General features: G+C 43.4%; 1 protein-coding gene across 5 annotated transcripts in view; it reads right to left on the bottom strand.

Moving 5' to 3' along the window:
- The window catches only part of STAG1 (STAG1 cohesin complex component), a 168,568-nt gene that overhangs the window by 83,641 nt on the left and 68,576 nt on the right, over window positions 1–16,351 (bottom strand). For all 5 annotated transcript variants that reach the window (XM_066622397.1, XM_066622401.1, XM_066622399.1 and 2 more), the window contains exon 3: window positions 5,718–5,820. In XM_066622397.1, coding sequence (XP_066478494.1) covers window positions 5,718–5,820 — 103 coding nt within the window. The remainder of the gene's footprint in view (window positions 1–5,717; window positions 5,821–16,351) is intronic.

Raw genomic sequence — 16,351 nt, 5'->3', positions numbered from 1 at the left:
ATACAATTCACATACACCAGTGTTTCTTAAACTATGGGTAGGGACCCACGACTAGGTGGGTCGTGAGTCCATTTCAGTTGGGTTGAATAGTTGGGCCCATTTATTCAATATTTTATTTTTATTCAATATTTATTCAATAAAAATATTTTATTCAATTTATTTTATTTTTAATATATTAGACTAGATTCTACCATGGTATGAGACTGCATTTGGGGAAATGTGACAGATTTGTACTTTGAACAGGCTACTATGTATATGCTTTTATCAATAATAGTAAATGGGACTTACTCCTGGGTTAGTGTGGGTAGGATTGCAGCCTAGGATTGTTAAAAATTTTCCTGCTTGATGGTATCATTTCCGGTCATGACATAACTTCCAATGGGTCCTGACAGATTCTCATTCTAAAAAGTGGGTCCCAGTGCTAAACGTTTGAGGACCACTGAGATATACTCTTATAGACAATACAATTATATACAGGTGGAACCTTTTTGTGTGTGAGGGTTTTATTCCTTGAACCTCTGTGATTAAGAAAATCCGTGTGTTGCCAAATCTGAACTGGAAATGATGTGATTTTATACAAATTGCATATGGTTATGCAAATTGTGTACAATTAAGCAAATAGCGCTACAGCGCTCCATACCCAAATACTTGGGGATGGAAGAAAACTAAGGTAGCAATTCTCAATTGACTCCCCCTTCCTGTACTCAGCCCTCCTCTGTTGCCTGGTGCCCTGCTTGTTTCGCAGGTGAGATGCTGAGCTTTTAAGAACCCAGTCATGTTCCTGTCTACTCAGAAGTAAGTCCCATTGTAGTCAATGAAGCTTACTCCTAGGAAAGTGTGGAGAGGATTGTAGCCTGAGAGCCCAGTCCTATGCCTGCCTACTCAGAAGTAAGTCCCATTATAGTCAATGGGGTTACTTCCAGGAAAGTGTGGAGGATTGTAGCCTAAGAGCCCAGTCCTATGCCTGCCTACTCAGAAGTAAATTCCATTATAGTCAATGGGGCTTACTCCCAGGAAATTGTGAATAGGGCTGTAGCCTAAATCTCATGCTTCAGATTGCTGGGAAGACTTGCTTGCTGGGCTGTTTTGCTTGTGTAGACTGAAGTACAGAGAGCCTACACCATCTCAGTCTGAAGGGAGAGTACTGAAGGAGGGGGGAATTCAGCAGAGAAGTTGCCTGGTTTTACTTTTCATTTTTGGCTCTGAGAAAGGCAAACAAAATAAGCTAGAGGAAAATGCTCTGTGGGTTTTTTAAAGCGATCCCCCTCTGTTACTACCGCACCTGCCGTGAGCGTGCATGTGAGAGAGAGAGAGAGAGAGAATGACTGAGTGGTTTTTCCCTTTGATTCCACTCTGGACAAGATTCTCCTGATGTGATCCCTAAAGAGTCTCCTGAGCCTCTTTGATGGCTCAGGGGCTACAGGAGTCTTACTGTTCTTTTGCAAGGCATCTAATCTTCCAGAGCCTCTTCCATGACTCCAGGGCTACTTCTACGCCTGTGCAAGGCACAGCCTTTTTGTAATGTTTGGGGCTACCTTGAAATGGAACAAGACACCAGCGTGGCGCCAAGATGTGTGTGACTTTGAAGTCCCCCCCCATTCACTTTGAGATAAATCAGCAAAAAAAAAAAAAGAAAAGAAAAAGAACCAGTGTATAAAATGGTTGCACCCGTACTGCTTTACATATACTCAGATATACTGGTAAACTCTACCATTCTAAAATTGTGGTGTTGTGTCTTTATTTCAAGGGCATATTTTAATAAATTATAATTATAAATTATAATCGCTTTTACAATGTACTAGGTAGGTGATATAGTGTTAGCAGATGCAGCCACAGTATTATTTCTAACTGGAAAAGTAATATATATTTTTGCCAAGTAATCAAGCTCCAATTCTCACTTTGCCTTATCTCTGGGTCAATCAGAGGGCAGAGCCTTCAACTCTGAACAGTTTCCTTTCTCAGCTGAGCACCTCTCAGGCAGACACCTCCTTAGTTGCTATAGTTACTTTCCAGGGACATTCCAGTCAAAGTTAACCTTTTATTCTCCTTCCTTCTGCTGCAGCCTGGTTCTACTTTGCAAATGCTTGCAAAGCAGGTCTGTTTTTTGAAACACCAGGATGGGATCCTCCTTCCCAGGCTACAATTCAGTGCACCATTACTTAAGAATAACACCCATGGAAAGCAGTGGGTCTACTTCTGAGTAAAAAGGGTTGCAAATATCTTATCTCTCTGCTGTGAATTGAATTGCACACTCTCAGTTTTGTGTTATGGGTTGTATGTTGTATGTAGAGCTTCTGGCTTAACACACCAGACACCTTAAAGGTGTCTTTGATTCATGGTTCTCATGTCCACCTTAAAGGTGGATTTGATTCATGGATCTCCTGCAGTGGTTCCCAACCTTTTTCACCTGCATATCCCTTGGCAGCCCATTTCCATAAATTGTACCCTTCATATTAGCAAAATGTTTGTAATTAATAATACAAGCCCTTATCTCCTCTATATGAAAGCCCAGACTTCATGTATTCATCACATATTTTCTCTTTTCATCTGTTTGAAAAACAGAAGACTCTGCCTTTGCACTGTTTTGCACCAGAAGTGTGCTGAGAAATTCTGGGTGATTGATCACTTTTCATATTATGTTTCCGCTTTTTTACTGTGATGGTTTTCAATCACTGGTTCACAGATGAATTGATGACTAAAAACTAGCTATTGGTGGGGCTTTCACAGCCAACTAGCTACTTCCCTTCCTGCCTTGCTGGTCCTGGCTGGTCCTTCCATTCCTGCCTTGCAAGGCATTCTGGAGCATGACCTGCCTTTTTCTACCATTATCTCATTCTTTTTCAATTACCCCTAAAGGTCCTGTTGAGTGTCCCTGGGAGTATGTGAATACCAGGTTGGGAAACACTGTTTTACTGGTACGTAGTTTACAGTGCACTTACCCTGATAGTGTTTACAAAAAGGTGGTGAAGACCAGAATTTTAAAAAGAATAAAAATGTATCTTATGATCTTTTACTATGTTTTTAATAAATTAGAGACTACAGTTCTTAGGTAACAATTAGTGGTAGGTTATTTTTCAGGATCTGGCCTGGGGTAAAATCAGACAAAACTATAGTCAGACACCCCCCTAAGTTTAACCCCCGACTTATCCGAAGGTCATAGAAAATTCCATGATTGTTGGCTCGAAACCTGCCCTCAACTTATCTGTGGGATCTACTTATAGGCGAGTATCTGCGGTATTTGAATTTCTGGAAAATATCTTAAATGCCAAAAGGTGGTGTTTTGTGTTTTTATGCGTTTTAAACAAAAAACACACCCCTTAAAAGGCATGCAGTTGCTTCAATTAATATTTTAGCAAGAATACATCATAAGCAAATAACTGTTAAAAGTAAAATGTATAACTTAACCTAGGAAGATTCTAGAGTAAGAACTACTCATGTCCCAAATTGCATTGCAAAATAATTTGTCAATTATTCCCAATTTAAAGCAGGTTTTAAAGAGAAACCATCTCCCTCAAGGGCAGCCCTCAATAGCTAAATAATGTATTCTTCTAAACCTCCAATTCACAGGTCACATGGTACACACAGAAGGGTTCACATACAAGCATGCATGTACACTTGCTTAATTTTACTACAGTGAGAACTATCTCTGATAATCTTTAAACTGACTACTGAATATCTGTGCAGTATATCTGAGAAACACAGTCATAGTTACCACTTTCTGAGCTCTATATTCATAGCCATTTAGCACAGGAAACATGTATTTGCTTATTCAGACAAGGGACTATAATGGGGGGGGGGTAATCAACATTTAGAATATGTCTGAAAGTCTCTTTAAAATTTTCATAGTTGCAGAGAAGAAGTATATAAAAGAGTTAGGGTGCAATCCTACCCTGCGCTGGAACAGGCAAGCCAAGAGGCTTGAGCTATATCCAGCACAGGATGGGGTCCAAGACGGCTCAGTCAGAGGCAAGGGGAAACTTTTCCCCTGATCCTTGGGTAAGGTGCCCTTGCCTCAGTGGGTCTCCTCGGACTTGTGCCACCCCCTGAGGTGGTTCACGTCTGAGGAGAGTGGAGAGGCTTCAAGCCGCTCGGATCTCCCTGGGAATGAGGGTTAGGATCAGGCATATCCCAGATCCCAGCTGCCAGATCCCAGCCCTGTCCCCCACTCCCCACCCGCCCACTGTCCACCCTCCCCCCACCCAGGAACACCTCCCACCCATCCCAGAGCCTTGCGTCGGCCCAACAGCGCTGATGCAAACCTCAGCAAGGAAACTGGCACAGAGGCTTGTGTCAGCCTCCGCAGGCTGGCACTCCTCTGAATGCCAGCCCAGCTTCCTCCCGAGGAGGCGCAAACGTGCCTTAAGGCATGTTTGCGATCCTCCTGGGCCAGCACAAGGGACTCGCGTCAGCCTATGGGCGCCTTAGGATTGTGCCCTTAGTTACTGAAAAGAATCTACTGGGTTGCATGTGACCACAAGTGGATACACCTGCGGCAACAGGATATTAGAATCCAATTACTTTCTCTCTCATTCTAATGATGCAATTAAAGGGCTTGTCAAGCTTGCCAGAACTCTGCAAAGCCTTCCATTAAGAAAAAGGGCTGGGGTGGGAATACATGGAAAATAGAAATACAATGTAACAGACTACTAATAAAGTAGAAAGCAGGCAGGGGGGATCATGAGATTTAAGGACTATCTTTATAATTGATTTAATCTCTTTAGTACCTCTTTAACAAAGACCAATCTATGAACATCTCTGTGTAATTAAAAACCATGCCTTCTACAGTAGGTTTATTAAAACAAATACATTGAAATACACTTAAAACAACTTCTTAATATGTTTTAGCAAGCAGAAGTCTTTTTGATGAATTTTTATGGTGATGTGAACATAGAATGATGTGAGCGTAGAAAACTTCTCACTGCTTTACAGTTTAGAAAAATTCCATTTCTAAAAATGCATTTTCTCCTAAAATTTAAACATTTAATTGGTACACAATGAATTGATACAATACCAGTCATATTGGGCAGTTTCAAAGTTGCAATGATTCCCCCCCCCCAGATAACCAGGGCTTTCTTCTTATATTCCATCCACATATTCAATCAATAAGTGAAGGGGGATGAATATTCCTCTATGTCTATGCTGACCCTCCTCCCTCCAGCATCTGTGCATCATAGATGAGAACAGGCTCTACCCACATACATTCACTTTTTGCTGAACGTGTAGCAATTGGGAATAGAAATAGAGTGACCTCACTCTCTCTCCATGCATTGTTTATACCTAGGAAATCTCTCTCTAATGTGCAACTCACTGGATATGCTACATTTAGTAGGTTAATGGTTTCCAACCTGTTCTTAAAAATTTAAATAAAGGGTGTATGATCAGAAAAAATTTCTTGAACATTTTCCAATTCAATGTTTTCCAGAATATTCTTCACTACATAAATATTCTACATCTGCACAGTAACTAACCTATTCCAATTCCTAGAACAATATTATTCAAAGTTATTAATAGTTACAACATACTCTCAAAAGATGAACACCTCTTACGGGTCTGCTTTATGCTATAGCTTCAAATATAGCTTGCATACCAATCATACACTATGTATTGACAGTTTCATATGGGTTATTATATAAATAATGATTTATGTTGCAATTAAGGCAATAAGATGGAAGAACAGTCTTAAAACAGGTATTCAAAGAAAAAAATAAGTGGCATACTGGAGGTCTGCCAGGACGACCACGTTTTCTTTTCCCCTTCAGTTCAGTTTCTTCAAGTTCACTACCAGCATCTGAATGTGCAGTAGTTTCATTTGTAGAATCCCTGAAGGAAAATGCCAGTTAAAATTCAATTAGTAAACAAATTAACAATGCATAATTTACTAAATATTTGGTCTTATACAAAGTCTACATTTCAATCAACTAAGGGCCAGTTCCGTGGGCCTTTTATGCAAATCATCAAGCAAATGCATCTCTCTGCTTGCAAGGTGACTGCTAAGAGGGAAATGGAACCAGAGGCAGGAAATTCCTGCAGAATGCATAGGAAGGAGAGAGAGGATACAGTAGGCAACCAGATTGCCTATGTCCACTATAATACTAAGAATCAAGGCTGAACATTTACTGATACAAAGGACAGGGTGAGGTATGATAACAACTGGATTTGTTTTACCACTTCTTACCAATAGGAAAGTCAAAGGTGGGAGGGCTGGTAGGTTAAACCATTACTGAAGAGCCTCCATAGGAATAATTTGGTTTGGGTTATTACCACTTTTGCTATCTTCTCCTACAATGCTGCCACCTATTGCTTGGAACATAATTACCAAATGAATCTTCCCCTCCTTTACAGATGTAAAATCTTCACAAATACTACATCATCACAAACATTTATATAGCACTTTTTGAATGCACAAAGAGTTTCCTCTGTTTATCTTGAAGTTATCCTTACAATAACTCTATAAGGTAAATATTATCGTTTCCATATTGCAGGTGGGGGACTGAAGCTGGTAGGATTCTATAAAGATGAAGATGTAATTGAGAAGCTGCTCAAAAAGAACATTATTTTTGTCAAGAGGTAGAAATCACTCCAGATCACAAACAACTCTAAGTACGACAAATGAAAATGGAGAAAAGATCAGCAGCAAAGGAAACTATAGATTTGACCATGATCCACAGTTAGGCTGAATATAGTTGTGGACCAAATTCTGACATGTGTGAAAAAGTACTGAATTGATGTAGTTCAGATAAAATACATTTAAGCCCAAATAACTAAGGTTTCACTTGTAGGATAAATCTTGGTGAACAACTACTATCACAGGGTGAACACAGTCTTGCATCGACACAAACCTAAATTGACACAAACCTACAAGAAACCTTATTGTTGCTTCTTCAAGAAAGACATAGTAGAAAACCCAGCACAAAAATCCCATTAACGTTAGTGCAGGTTTGCTCAAGCTGCTCCTAGCCTCCACACCAGGGGGCAGAGTTCACCAGAACATTAAGGGCCCAATCCTATCCAATTTTCCAGCGCTGATGCAGCCACAATGCAGCCCCAAAGTAAGGAAACAAATATTCCCTTGCCTTGAGAAGGCCTCCATGACTGCCTTGCCACTGCAGAATACAGCACACACCGTGTTGGCACAACTGCATTCATGCTGGAAGGCTGTATAGGACTGGACCCTTAGGCAGTGGCATCGCTAGGGGAGTGTGGGCCACACTGGGTGACATGCATGGGGGGGATGACACCACTACTAGCCAAAACTTTTAAAATCTTGGTATTTTCAAATACCATCATGTTACATATCATTCAATGTGTAATATCATGCGGAATGCAAAGAAACAAACTGTGTTGAAATATCCCTATTCTATCAAAAGTTGTAGCAAAAAAACACCACTGTGGTAGAACAGTGGTGCATCACCACGCCCACCGCCTGGAGCGTTGCCCCGCACACTGCACGGGAGGAAGTCCATCATGGGGGTGATGCACTGGCCTCCTGCACTGGGTAACACAAACCGTAGTGACACCACTGCCCTTAGGTATGGAGAGTTGCCTGGCTGAAAACAGTGAGAGATGCCAGTCATGGGCTCTGAATTCTTCCAATATTGCAACTTCTCATGTTCTCAGATGTTTTCCAACACAGTAACAGTCCAAAGAGAAGAAAACGGGATGTCTGCCTTAAGCCAAATGGCAGAGCAGGTATATTTTTGTACGTATTTTCCAAGACACCATTTACACTGTATGGTATAATTGGGTTAGAGTGCCAGGAGAAAAAACTCACAATGCAGAAACCTCAAACAATGGCCATATCACAGTGCTGAAACCAAAAGTCATTAGGTGAAGGGAAGGTACAGTAAGATCTATTTAGGACAAGATCTATTCTGTGAGAGGAAAAGGTCACTTAATGGCATGATATACATGCCATTGAAACGAAGTGGAACATAGCGTGATGAGGAAAAACCACACATCTGTTCATCCAGAAGGTAGTTGTTGTTTTACATACAAAGAATAAACCAGCAGTTTTATTGCATGGGCAAAACAACATGAAACAGTCATTCTGAACTTTACTACGTGACCTTGACAATGGCAAAAATGAGGTAATCATTTTTATGGTGATTTTGAGTACTCTTAACAGAATCTTGTCTCATAAATTCCTCCACTACTATGGAGTTAACAGATTTCTTATCTTTGGGGTTATGTGCAGTCTGTGTCCAAAAAATTATGATACTGCTCTAGAGTTAACACAAATTCTTCAACAAAACCTGAATTTTGTGATTCATACAAGTTATGCAAATTAAGCCACTCTGCATGATCTCTTATTTGCTTAATTTACTCTGCAGTCTCAAAAAGTACCATAGATACTCAGATACAAGGCGAGAAATTTGTGCCCCCAAATCATGAGCGAATCATCCCTTTGCCTTATCTGCGCAGTCATGCAGACAGGCAGAAGGGGGCCACCTGCACCCTACCCATGTCAGGGAGGGCATCTGAAGAAGGATGGGCAGCTGCATCTCCTGCCCACCTGTGCCTGACCCTTCCCCTCATTGCATCAGGAACTGGAGGAGCCCTGGAGGAGGCAGAGCAGAGGGGCTGTCTGCTGGCCCGGTGCTCTTCCACGCTCTCTTAGAGCCTGTCACATGCACTTACCGCAGTCCTGCCGCCCGCAGAGGCAGGGAGAGCAGCGGGACCGTCCTGGCTGCTGCCGCCACCGCCAGACTGATGGAGGGCAGGGAGCGTGTGGGAAGTGTCCAGTGCTGCCCACTCCCTGCCAGGTGCTCCTCAGTGTGGGGGCAGCGCACCTCACTCCCTGCCCGCTGCAGCCATGTGCTTGGGAGAGGGCAGTGCAGGACGCTCCTTGCATGCTCTCTGCCATCCGTTGATTTGGTGGTTTCTACAGCAGCAGCCGCCACCGCCAGGATACCCCTGCTCCGCTCTCTGCCCCCGTGGGTGGTAGGACTGCAGTGAGCACGTGTGGTGGGCTCTGAGAGGGCTTGGGGGAGTGCCAGGCCAGCATACTGGCCCCCCCACCTCCCTGCCTCCTCCAGGGCTCCTCTGGCTCCTGGCACAATATGGGGACCGGTCAGGCGCAGGCAGGAGCAAGGCGTAGCTGCCGAGAACACACAAGGTCCGGAGGAGGTGCTGCTGCCTGTCCTCCTGCAGAGGATCTACTTCTGAGTAAATCAGGTGCAACTATGTGCAGTTGCACTTGCTCAATCACTCCTTGTTGCTTGTCTCTGCTGTGAACTGATTTGCACACTGCCAGTTATGTGTTTTATATTGCATGTTATATGTAGAGCCTCTGACTTAACACACACCAGTCACCTTAAAGGAGGATTTGATTAATGGTTCTAGTGATATGCTGTTTACAGTGCGAGTCCAAGCCTATACTTGTCTACTCAGAAGTAAGTCCCATTAAAGTCAATGGTGCTTACTCCCAGGAAAGTGTGGATGGGATTGTGGCCTTACTCTGATAGTGTTTATAAAAAGGTTGTGAGGAATACAATTTTAAAAGTTAATGAACAAAAATGTATTTTATGATCTATGTGATAGAACAGGGGTGCTCACACTTTTTTGGCTCGAGAGCTACTTTGAAACCCAGCAAGGCCCGGAGATCTACCAGAGTTTTTTTACAATGTTCGCGCCATCATAACATATAACATTTATGTGTACAATGTATGTTGGTGTACCTTGCATAACCGCATGAGCCAATATTGCACAACACAACATAATTAACTATAAACATTTTTTGTAATTACTTGAGTTTACTTTGATGACTTGCACTGAAGTGAATCAGCCAAGGATGCATAGTCGGGACAGTAGCTGCTGACAGCCAGCCTCAAGCACACTTCCAAATGTTCATCAGTAATGGTGGAACGGTACTTGGACTTAATGATCTTCATGTAGGAAAAGGCTGACTCATATAAATAAGTGGAGCCCTTCCTGCCTCAGGTGCTCTTATATCCCTGAGGGCCCTATTGCTTTCAAGTGGCTGCAGCTGTGCAGCACACTCTGCTGGATGCCCAGGCCTTAACCTTAAAGGGGCCACTGCTGACACCACATCTACCTCCTCACCAGATCTTCCTCAATTCCAATACAAGTGGGGGGGGGGAGCAGATCTCTATACAGACCAGTGCAAAAACAGGGGAAAGGTGTGGGGAAGATCTCTATATAGACATCACAGCAAGACCAGTGCAAAACCCCTTGCACACAGAACCAACAGATGGAAGTTGGGGGGGGGGGCAGATCTCCATACATACCAGTGCAAAAACAGGGGAAAGGTGTAGGGGAGGGAAGATCTCTATATAGACATCACAGCAAGACCAGTGCAAAACCCCTTGCACACAGAACCAATAGATGGAAGTTGGGGGGGGGGCAGATCTCCATACATACCAGTGCAAAAACAGGGGAAAGGTAAGTCAGCCCCAGTAGAGTCAACGGGGCTCACTCCCAGGGATGCGTGGACAGGAGAGAAGCCTGCCAGCGGCTCCTCTCCAGGTCTACTCACGAGTCAGCCCCAGTAGAGTCAACGGGGCTCACTCCCAGGGATGCGTGGACAGGAGCTCACTCCCAGGGATGCGTCACTCCCAGGGAGCTCACTCCCAGGACGGGGCTCACTCCCAGGGATGCGTGGACAGGAGCTCACTCCCAGGGATGCATCACTCCCAGGGAGCATCACTCCCAGGACGGGGCTCACTCCCAGGGATGCGTGGACGGGAGAGAAGCCTGCGACTGACTCATTTTGCCTCGCGATCGACCGGTGGATCGCGATCGACATACTGAGCACCCCTGTGATAGAACATAGTTTTTAATAAATTAGAGGCAATTTTTACTACTGTTTTTACTATGCTACATATACATACTATGTACATATACTTTATTTTTATTACTTACTATGTTTTTAATAAATTAGAGACTGTACAGTTCTTAGGTAACAATTACTGTTAGGTTATTTTTCAGGATCTGGCCTCAGGTAAAATTAGACAAAATTAGTCAGACTCGGACACCCCCCTAAGTTTAACCCCTGACTTAACCTCTGACAGAAAATTCCATGATTTTTGGCTCAAAACCTGCGCTCAACTTATCTGTGAGATCAACTTATAGGCTGGTGTCTATGATGTGTTTGAATCATTTGTTTTACTGTTGTACCACCAGGAATCATATACACACTTTCAAACATATCTTCACAACTACATAGATCAGAACATAACCTTCATTAGGGTAAAAGTTAAAATTATCAGGAATCAGAATGCAACATTTTGCAGATTACCTTGTAAACATGTAGGTCTATATTTTCTACTGTAATATTTTCTTGTAATACAGGTCCCTAAGGAGGGAGTTGGAGGTGATTCTGAGAGGATTTATCCGACAGCCAATAATCCACTACTCAATAGGGACAGGTTGCTTACCTGTAATTATATTTATTTATTTAAAGTATTTATATACCTTCTTTCTCTGGTTTTACAAAGCATTTTAAACAGGCAGGGGAATCCTAAACCACCATTTTTCAATGACTTTTTAAAACTATTATTCTGTGAGAGGAACTTACAGAACGCTCAGTTCACCAGATGTTTCCCTTCATGGTGTGGTTACCTCTTTGAGCTTTTATGCAAATACCCAAAGACTCCAAGCAAAGATGGGAGAAGTGGAATGTTTGGTGGCTAGGGAAAACATTGATATAGTGAGCATAACATAAACCTGGTGGAGCGCTGAGAACCAGTGGGATACTGCAATACTAGGTTATAACTTCTGTAGGAGAAACAGGAGAAGCATGTCAGAGGTGGGATGGCCATCTATGTCAAAGCAGGGATAGAATCCGGTAGAAACTGAAGGTGGTTTTGACTCCACCATAGAATCACTGTGGGCTAAATTACCAGGGCCAATAAGCGATGTAATAGTGAGGACATGCTATCATTCTCTGGATAAAAACCTGAAGGGGACCTTGAAATGAAGAAACAAATCAAAGAGGCATCAAAGAGAGATAGGGTTGTTATTGTGGGGGACAAGAGACAGGGTCGTTATTGTGGGGGACTTCAATTATCCTCATATTGACTGGGTCAATTCATGCTCTGGTCAGGAAGGATCCAATTTCTTGACATGCTAGGTGACTGTGCCTTAGAACAGCTAGTCATGGAGCCCACCAGAGGACAGGGGACTTTGGATTTAATATTGTGTGGTACTCAGGACCTGGTTAGGAATGTAAATCTTATAGAGCCATTGAGGAACAGAGACTACGCTGCAATTTGTTTCATCATGCATATTGGGAGAAGAGTGCCAAGCAAATATGACATGAAAACCCTTGACTTTCCTCAAATGTGGAGTCTAGTTAGGAAGAAGTTGAAAAGGGAAAGTAAAAAGAGACCAGTCTCTCCAAAGTGCATGGAGGCTGTTTGAAACAACAGAAACAGAAGCCCAGTTGAAGTGTATATGACAATGGAGGAAGGGCTAAGTCCAGGAACGTGCCAAGCTGGCGAATGAGCAGTTAGAGAGGCTGTAAAGGGCAAGGAAGCGTCCTTCCATAAATGAAAGTCTTGCCCTAATGAGGAAAATAAAAAGGAACAGAAGCTCTGGTAAAAAAAAAAAATGTAAGAAGGTGATATAGGAGGCAAAGAAAGACTTTGAGAAGCCTATGGCCAGAAACATTAAGGGGAATAATAAAAGCTTCTTCAATGTTAGAAACAAGAAACCTGCCAGAGAAGCAGTTTGCCTGCTAGGCAGTGAGGAGGGAAGGAGAGATAAAAGGGGAATTGGAGGTTGCACAAAAATTAAACGAGTTCTTTGCATCTCTATTCACAGCAGATGATCTTGGGCAGATACTGTTACCCAAACAGCCCCTCCTGACTAAGGAATTGGGTCAAATAGACAAGGGGTGTCCAAACTTTTTGACAGGAGGGCCACATCATCTCTCTGATACTGTGTTGGGGGCCGAGAAAAAAGAATTAATTTACATTTCCAATTTACATAAATTTACATAAATGAATGTATTCGAGATAGAACTTATATGAATGAATGGAGGTCTTGCAATAGCTCAATGCCTATAAAAGGCCTTGCACAAAGCAAGGCCAGCCTTTCCTTCGCTGCCGCTACTGCTTCAGACATGAAACAGTAGAGGGAGCCCTCACCCCACAGCTCACATGGAAGGCTGAACAGTTGCCCTCACACTGAGAGAAGTTGCAGCCAGCACGGGCTCCAGCAAGTCTCTGGAGGGCCAGACGCTCATTGGAGACTGGGAGATCCTCGTGGGCCGGATTGGGAGTCTCCGAGGACTGCAAGTGGCTGCCGGGCTGGGGCTGTTTCACCCCGAAACAGACTAAGGAATTGGATCTAATTGATAAATTAAAGATCAATAAATCACCAAGTCCAGATGGCATCTACCCAAGAATACTTAAGGAACTAAAGAATGAAGTTGCTGATCTTTTTACTAAAATATGCAACTTGTTTGTTAAAATGGCCAATGGGTCAGAGGACTGTTAACAGCTAATGTCATACAAATCTTATAAAGGAGAGGGGATCAGGAAACCACAGGCAGGTCAGCCTAAAATCTATTCTGGGTAAGATGGTGGAAAGCCTCATCAAAGATAAAATCTTAACACACATAGAAGAATAAGCTTTGCTTCAGCATGGCTTCTGTAAGGATAAGTCTTGCCTCAGGAACCTTTTAGAAAAGCGCTTCTCAAGCTTTTAGCTCTGGGACCCACTTTTTAAAATGACACTTTTATCACAACCCACTAGATAAAAAAGAGATATAGAAAGAAAAGAAAATTTTTATTAATCATTATTATAAATTAATAATAATTGGGGTCCTGTGCTCCAGAGGCTGCTAGAGACCTCCTGCTAGAGAGTTAGTGTGTCTAGACCAGGGGTGTCTAAAGTTTTTGGCAGGAGGGCCACATCATCTCTCTGACAGCGTCGGGGGCCGGAGAAAAAAAAGGATTAATTTACATTTAAAATTTGTATAAATTTACATAAGTTTACATAAATGAATATATTAACGATGAACTTATATGAATAAATGACGGTCTTGCAATAGCTCAAGGCCTATAAAAGGCCCTGCATAAAGCAAGGCTGGCCTTTCCTTTGCTGCTGCTAGTGCATTACAGATGTGCAACAACAAGCAATGGAGGGAGCCCTTATCCCACAGCTCACACGAGAGGTCAAACAGTCGCCCTCACACTAAGAGCAGTTGCGTCTGACCAGTGTGGGCTCCAACAAATCAGTGGGCTCATTAGAGACTGGGGGTTCCCTGAGGGCTGCACTGGGAGTCCTTGAGGGCCGCAAGTGGCCCCAGGGCCGGGGTTTGGGCACCCCTGGTCTAGACCAGCCATTTTCAACCACCGTGCCGTGGCACACTGGTGTGCCATGAATGGTCTGCAGGTGTGCCATGGGAGTTTGGTGGAGGGTCATTTATTACTAGGGCCACTGGGGGATGCGAGCCTCCCACCAACAGCATGGTGTACCTTGTCAATTGTCAAAAAACTGATGGTGTACCTTGACAATTTGAGTACCTTGTTAGAGTGTGAGATGAAAAATGTTGAAAATCACTGGTCTAGACATTTGTGTCTCTCCCTAGAAATGGAGGACAAGGATTGTTCTCCCAAACCTTTACAGTCATTCCATAGTACCCAGAAGGCTGAACTGGAGAGTGAGATGTGCAGTTAAGAGATTTCCAGGTCAGACAAAAAGCTGAAACAGGGTTCACACTTGATCTATAGCAAGCCAATTATGAGACAAAAATCAGAAAATGTTTTAACTTGTGGGTATCAAGATCACCTCATACCACAGTGTAACATCCCAGCGAACAATTTTCTCCTACACACTGAGTAAGAGCTTGTATGAAGGGTTTTTTTGGTGTTTTTTTAATGTTTAAAAAACTTTTCACAACCCACCAAAAATCAGCTTGTGATCCACTGGTGGATCCCAACCCACAGTTTGGGAAACAGTGTTTCAGAATTGTTTGAAAAGGTCAACAGGCATGTGGGTGCCAGCAAACCATGAGCCCCTCCCCAAACAAAACAACTGACTCTCACACCTTCTTTCTACTTCTCAATTCTCGCAGGAAATTCCTTGTTTACTGCTACCTCATTCTGTTTGCAAGTAGTTGTAGGTGCAGCTCCTAAGATTAATAGCCCAGTGATATTTTGAGAATTGCAAGGAACCTACCATTTTACTTGTAAAAATGACAGGGCCCCAGAGAATCAAAACTAAAAAATGTAGGGAAATGGTGAGAAGATAAGTACTTACGTGAATTTAACAATAAAATTAAGGGGCTGAAGATCCCAATCCTGAGCTCTGCATGCCAGCCCTATGCCAATGCTGAGTGTTGCAAACTCAGCAATGCCTGCAGCACTCAGTGCCAGTTTGTGCTGAGCCCAGTGCCAGCTGGGAGCCTGCCACACGCCACCCAGAGCAAAGACGGGCAATGGAGATATTAGTCAGGGTGGGGGGGAGGCGTTCTGGGATGGGGGCGTTGGACTGAGGGAGCTCTGCTCCACCAGATTCATAACCCCACATCGGGCCTCCTGGCCCAACACAGGGCCTCTCAACTCTGCACTGACAAAATAGCCAGTACAGACGAGTAGTCCTATTGGGGGGCCTGTGGCCTTACCCAGGGAAAGGGAACAAATGTCCCCTTTCCCTGAGGAGCAGCTGGTGGCAGTCTGGCATGCTTAGGATACAGCAGTCACCGTTTTGGTGCCGCTGCTTCTCTGGGCGCCAGGCAGATCAGGTTTGAGTTACCCAATAAAGTAAAGTCCCTTTTCTCTTCCACAATAGGGTAAACTTATACATCATTTAACCTTACAAATTAACTTTGTCATAGACTCATAACTAAGAATAGCATAGGACAAATCATGACCCACCAGTCAGGGAAGTACTTGTCCCTGCCCCTTTAAGGGGCGGAGAGGGGGGAAAGCACCAACATAATCCACAGGATCGCGCTGCTGCTAGGGGGAGGAGGGTTTTATATTTACCTGAGGGAGTGCCAGCCTCTGGGGGGGGGGGTGTAGGGAGCCCTGCAGATGCCTCAATGGAAAATAGGAAGTGGTTTTCAACTGGGTTTTTTTTGTTTTTTGTTTTTACTTTAACAGAGGCTTGGGGAGCTCTGCAGAGGTATCTGCAGGACCCCCCATATCCCTGGAGGTTGTAACTCCTCCTGGTAAGTGTAAATCCCCCTTGTCCCTTGGCAGCAGCACAATCCTGGGGATCATGGTGCTGCTATAGCCCCTCTCCTGCAGACTCCCAACTCCCTTGTAGGAATAACAATTCTAGGATGCAATCCTATCCACACTTAGAGGGAGAAAGTTGTATTTACTATCATTTTTAAAAGCATATACATATTAGCCTGTTAAAATTACAGATCTATAAC

This window comes from Tiliqua scincoides, chromosome 3, assembly GCF_035046505.1.
Source record: "Tiliqua scincoides isolate rTilSci1 chromosome 3, rTilSci1.hap2, whole genome shotgun sequence".
Taxonomy (NCBI): domain Eukaryota; kingdom Metazoa; phylum Chordata; class Lepidosauria; order Squamata; family Scincidae; genus Tiliqua; species Tiliqua scincoides.
This window is presented reverse-complemented; position numbering and strand designations above follow the sequence as displayed.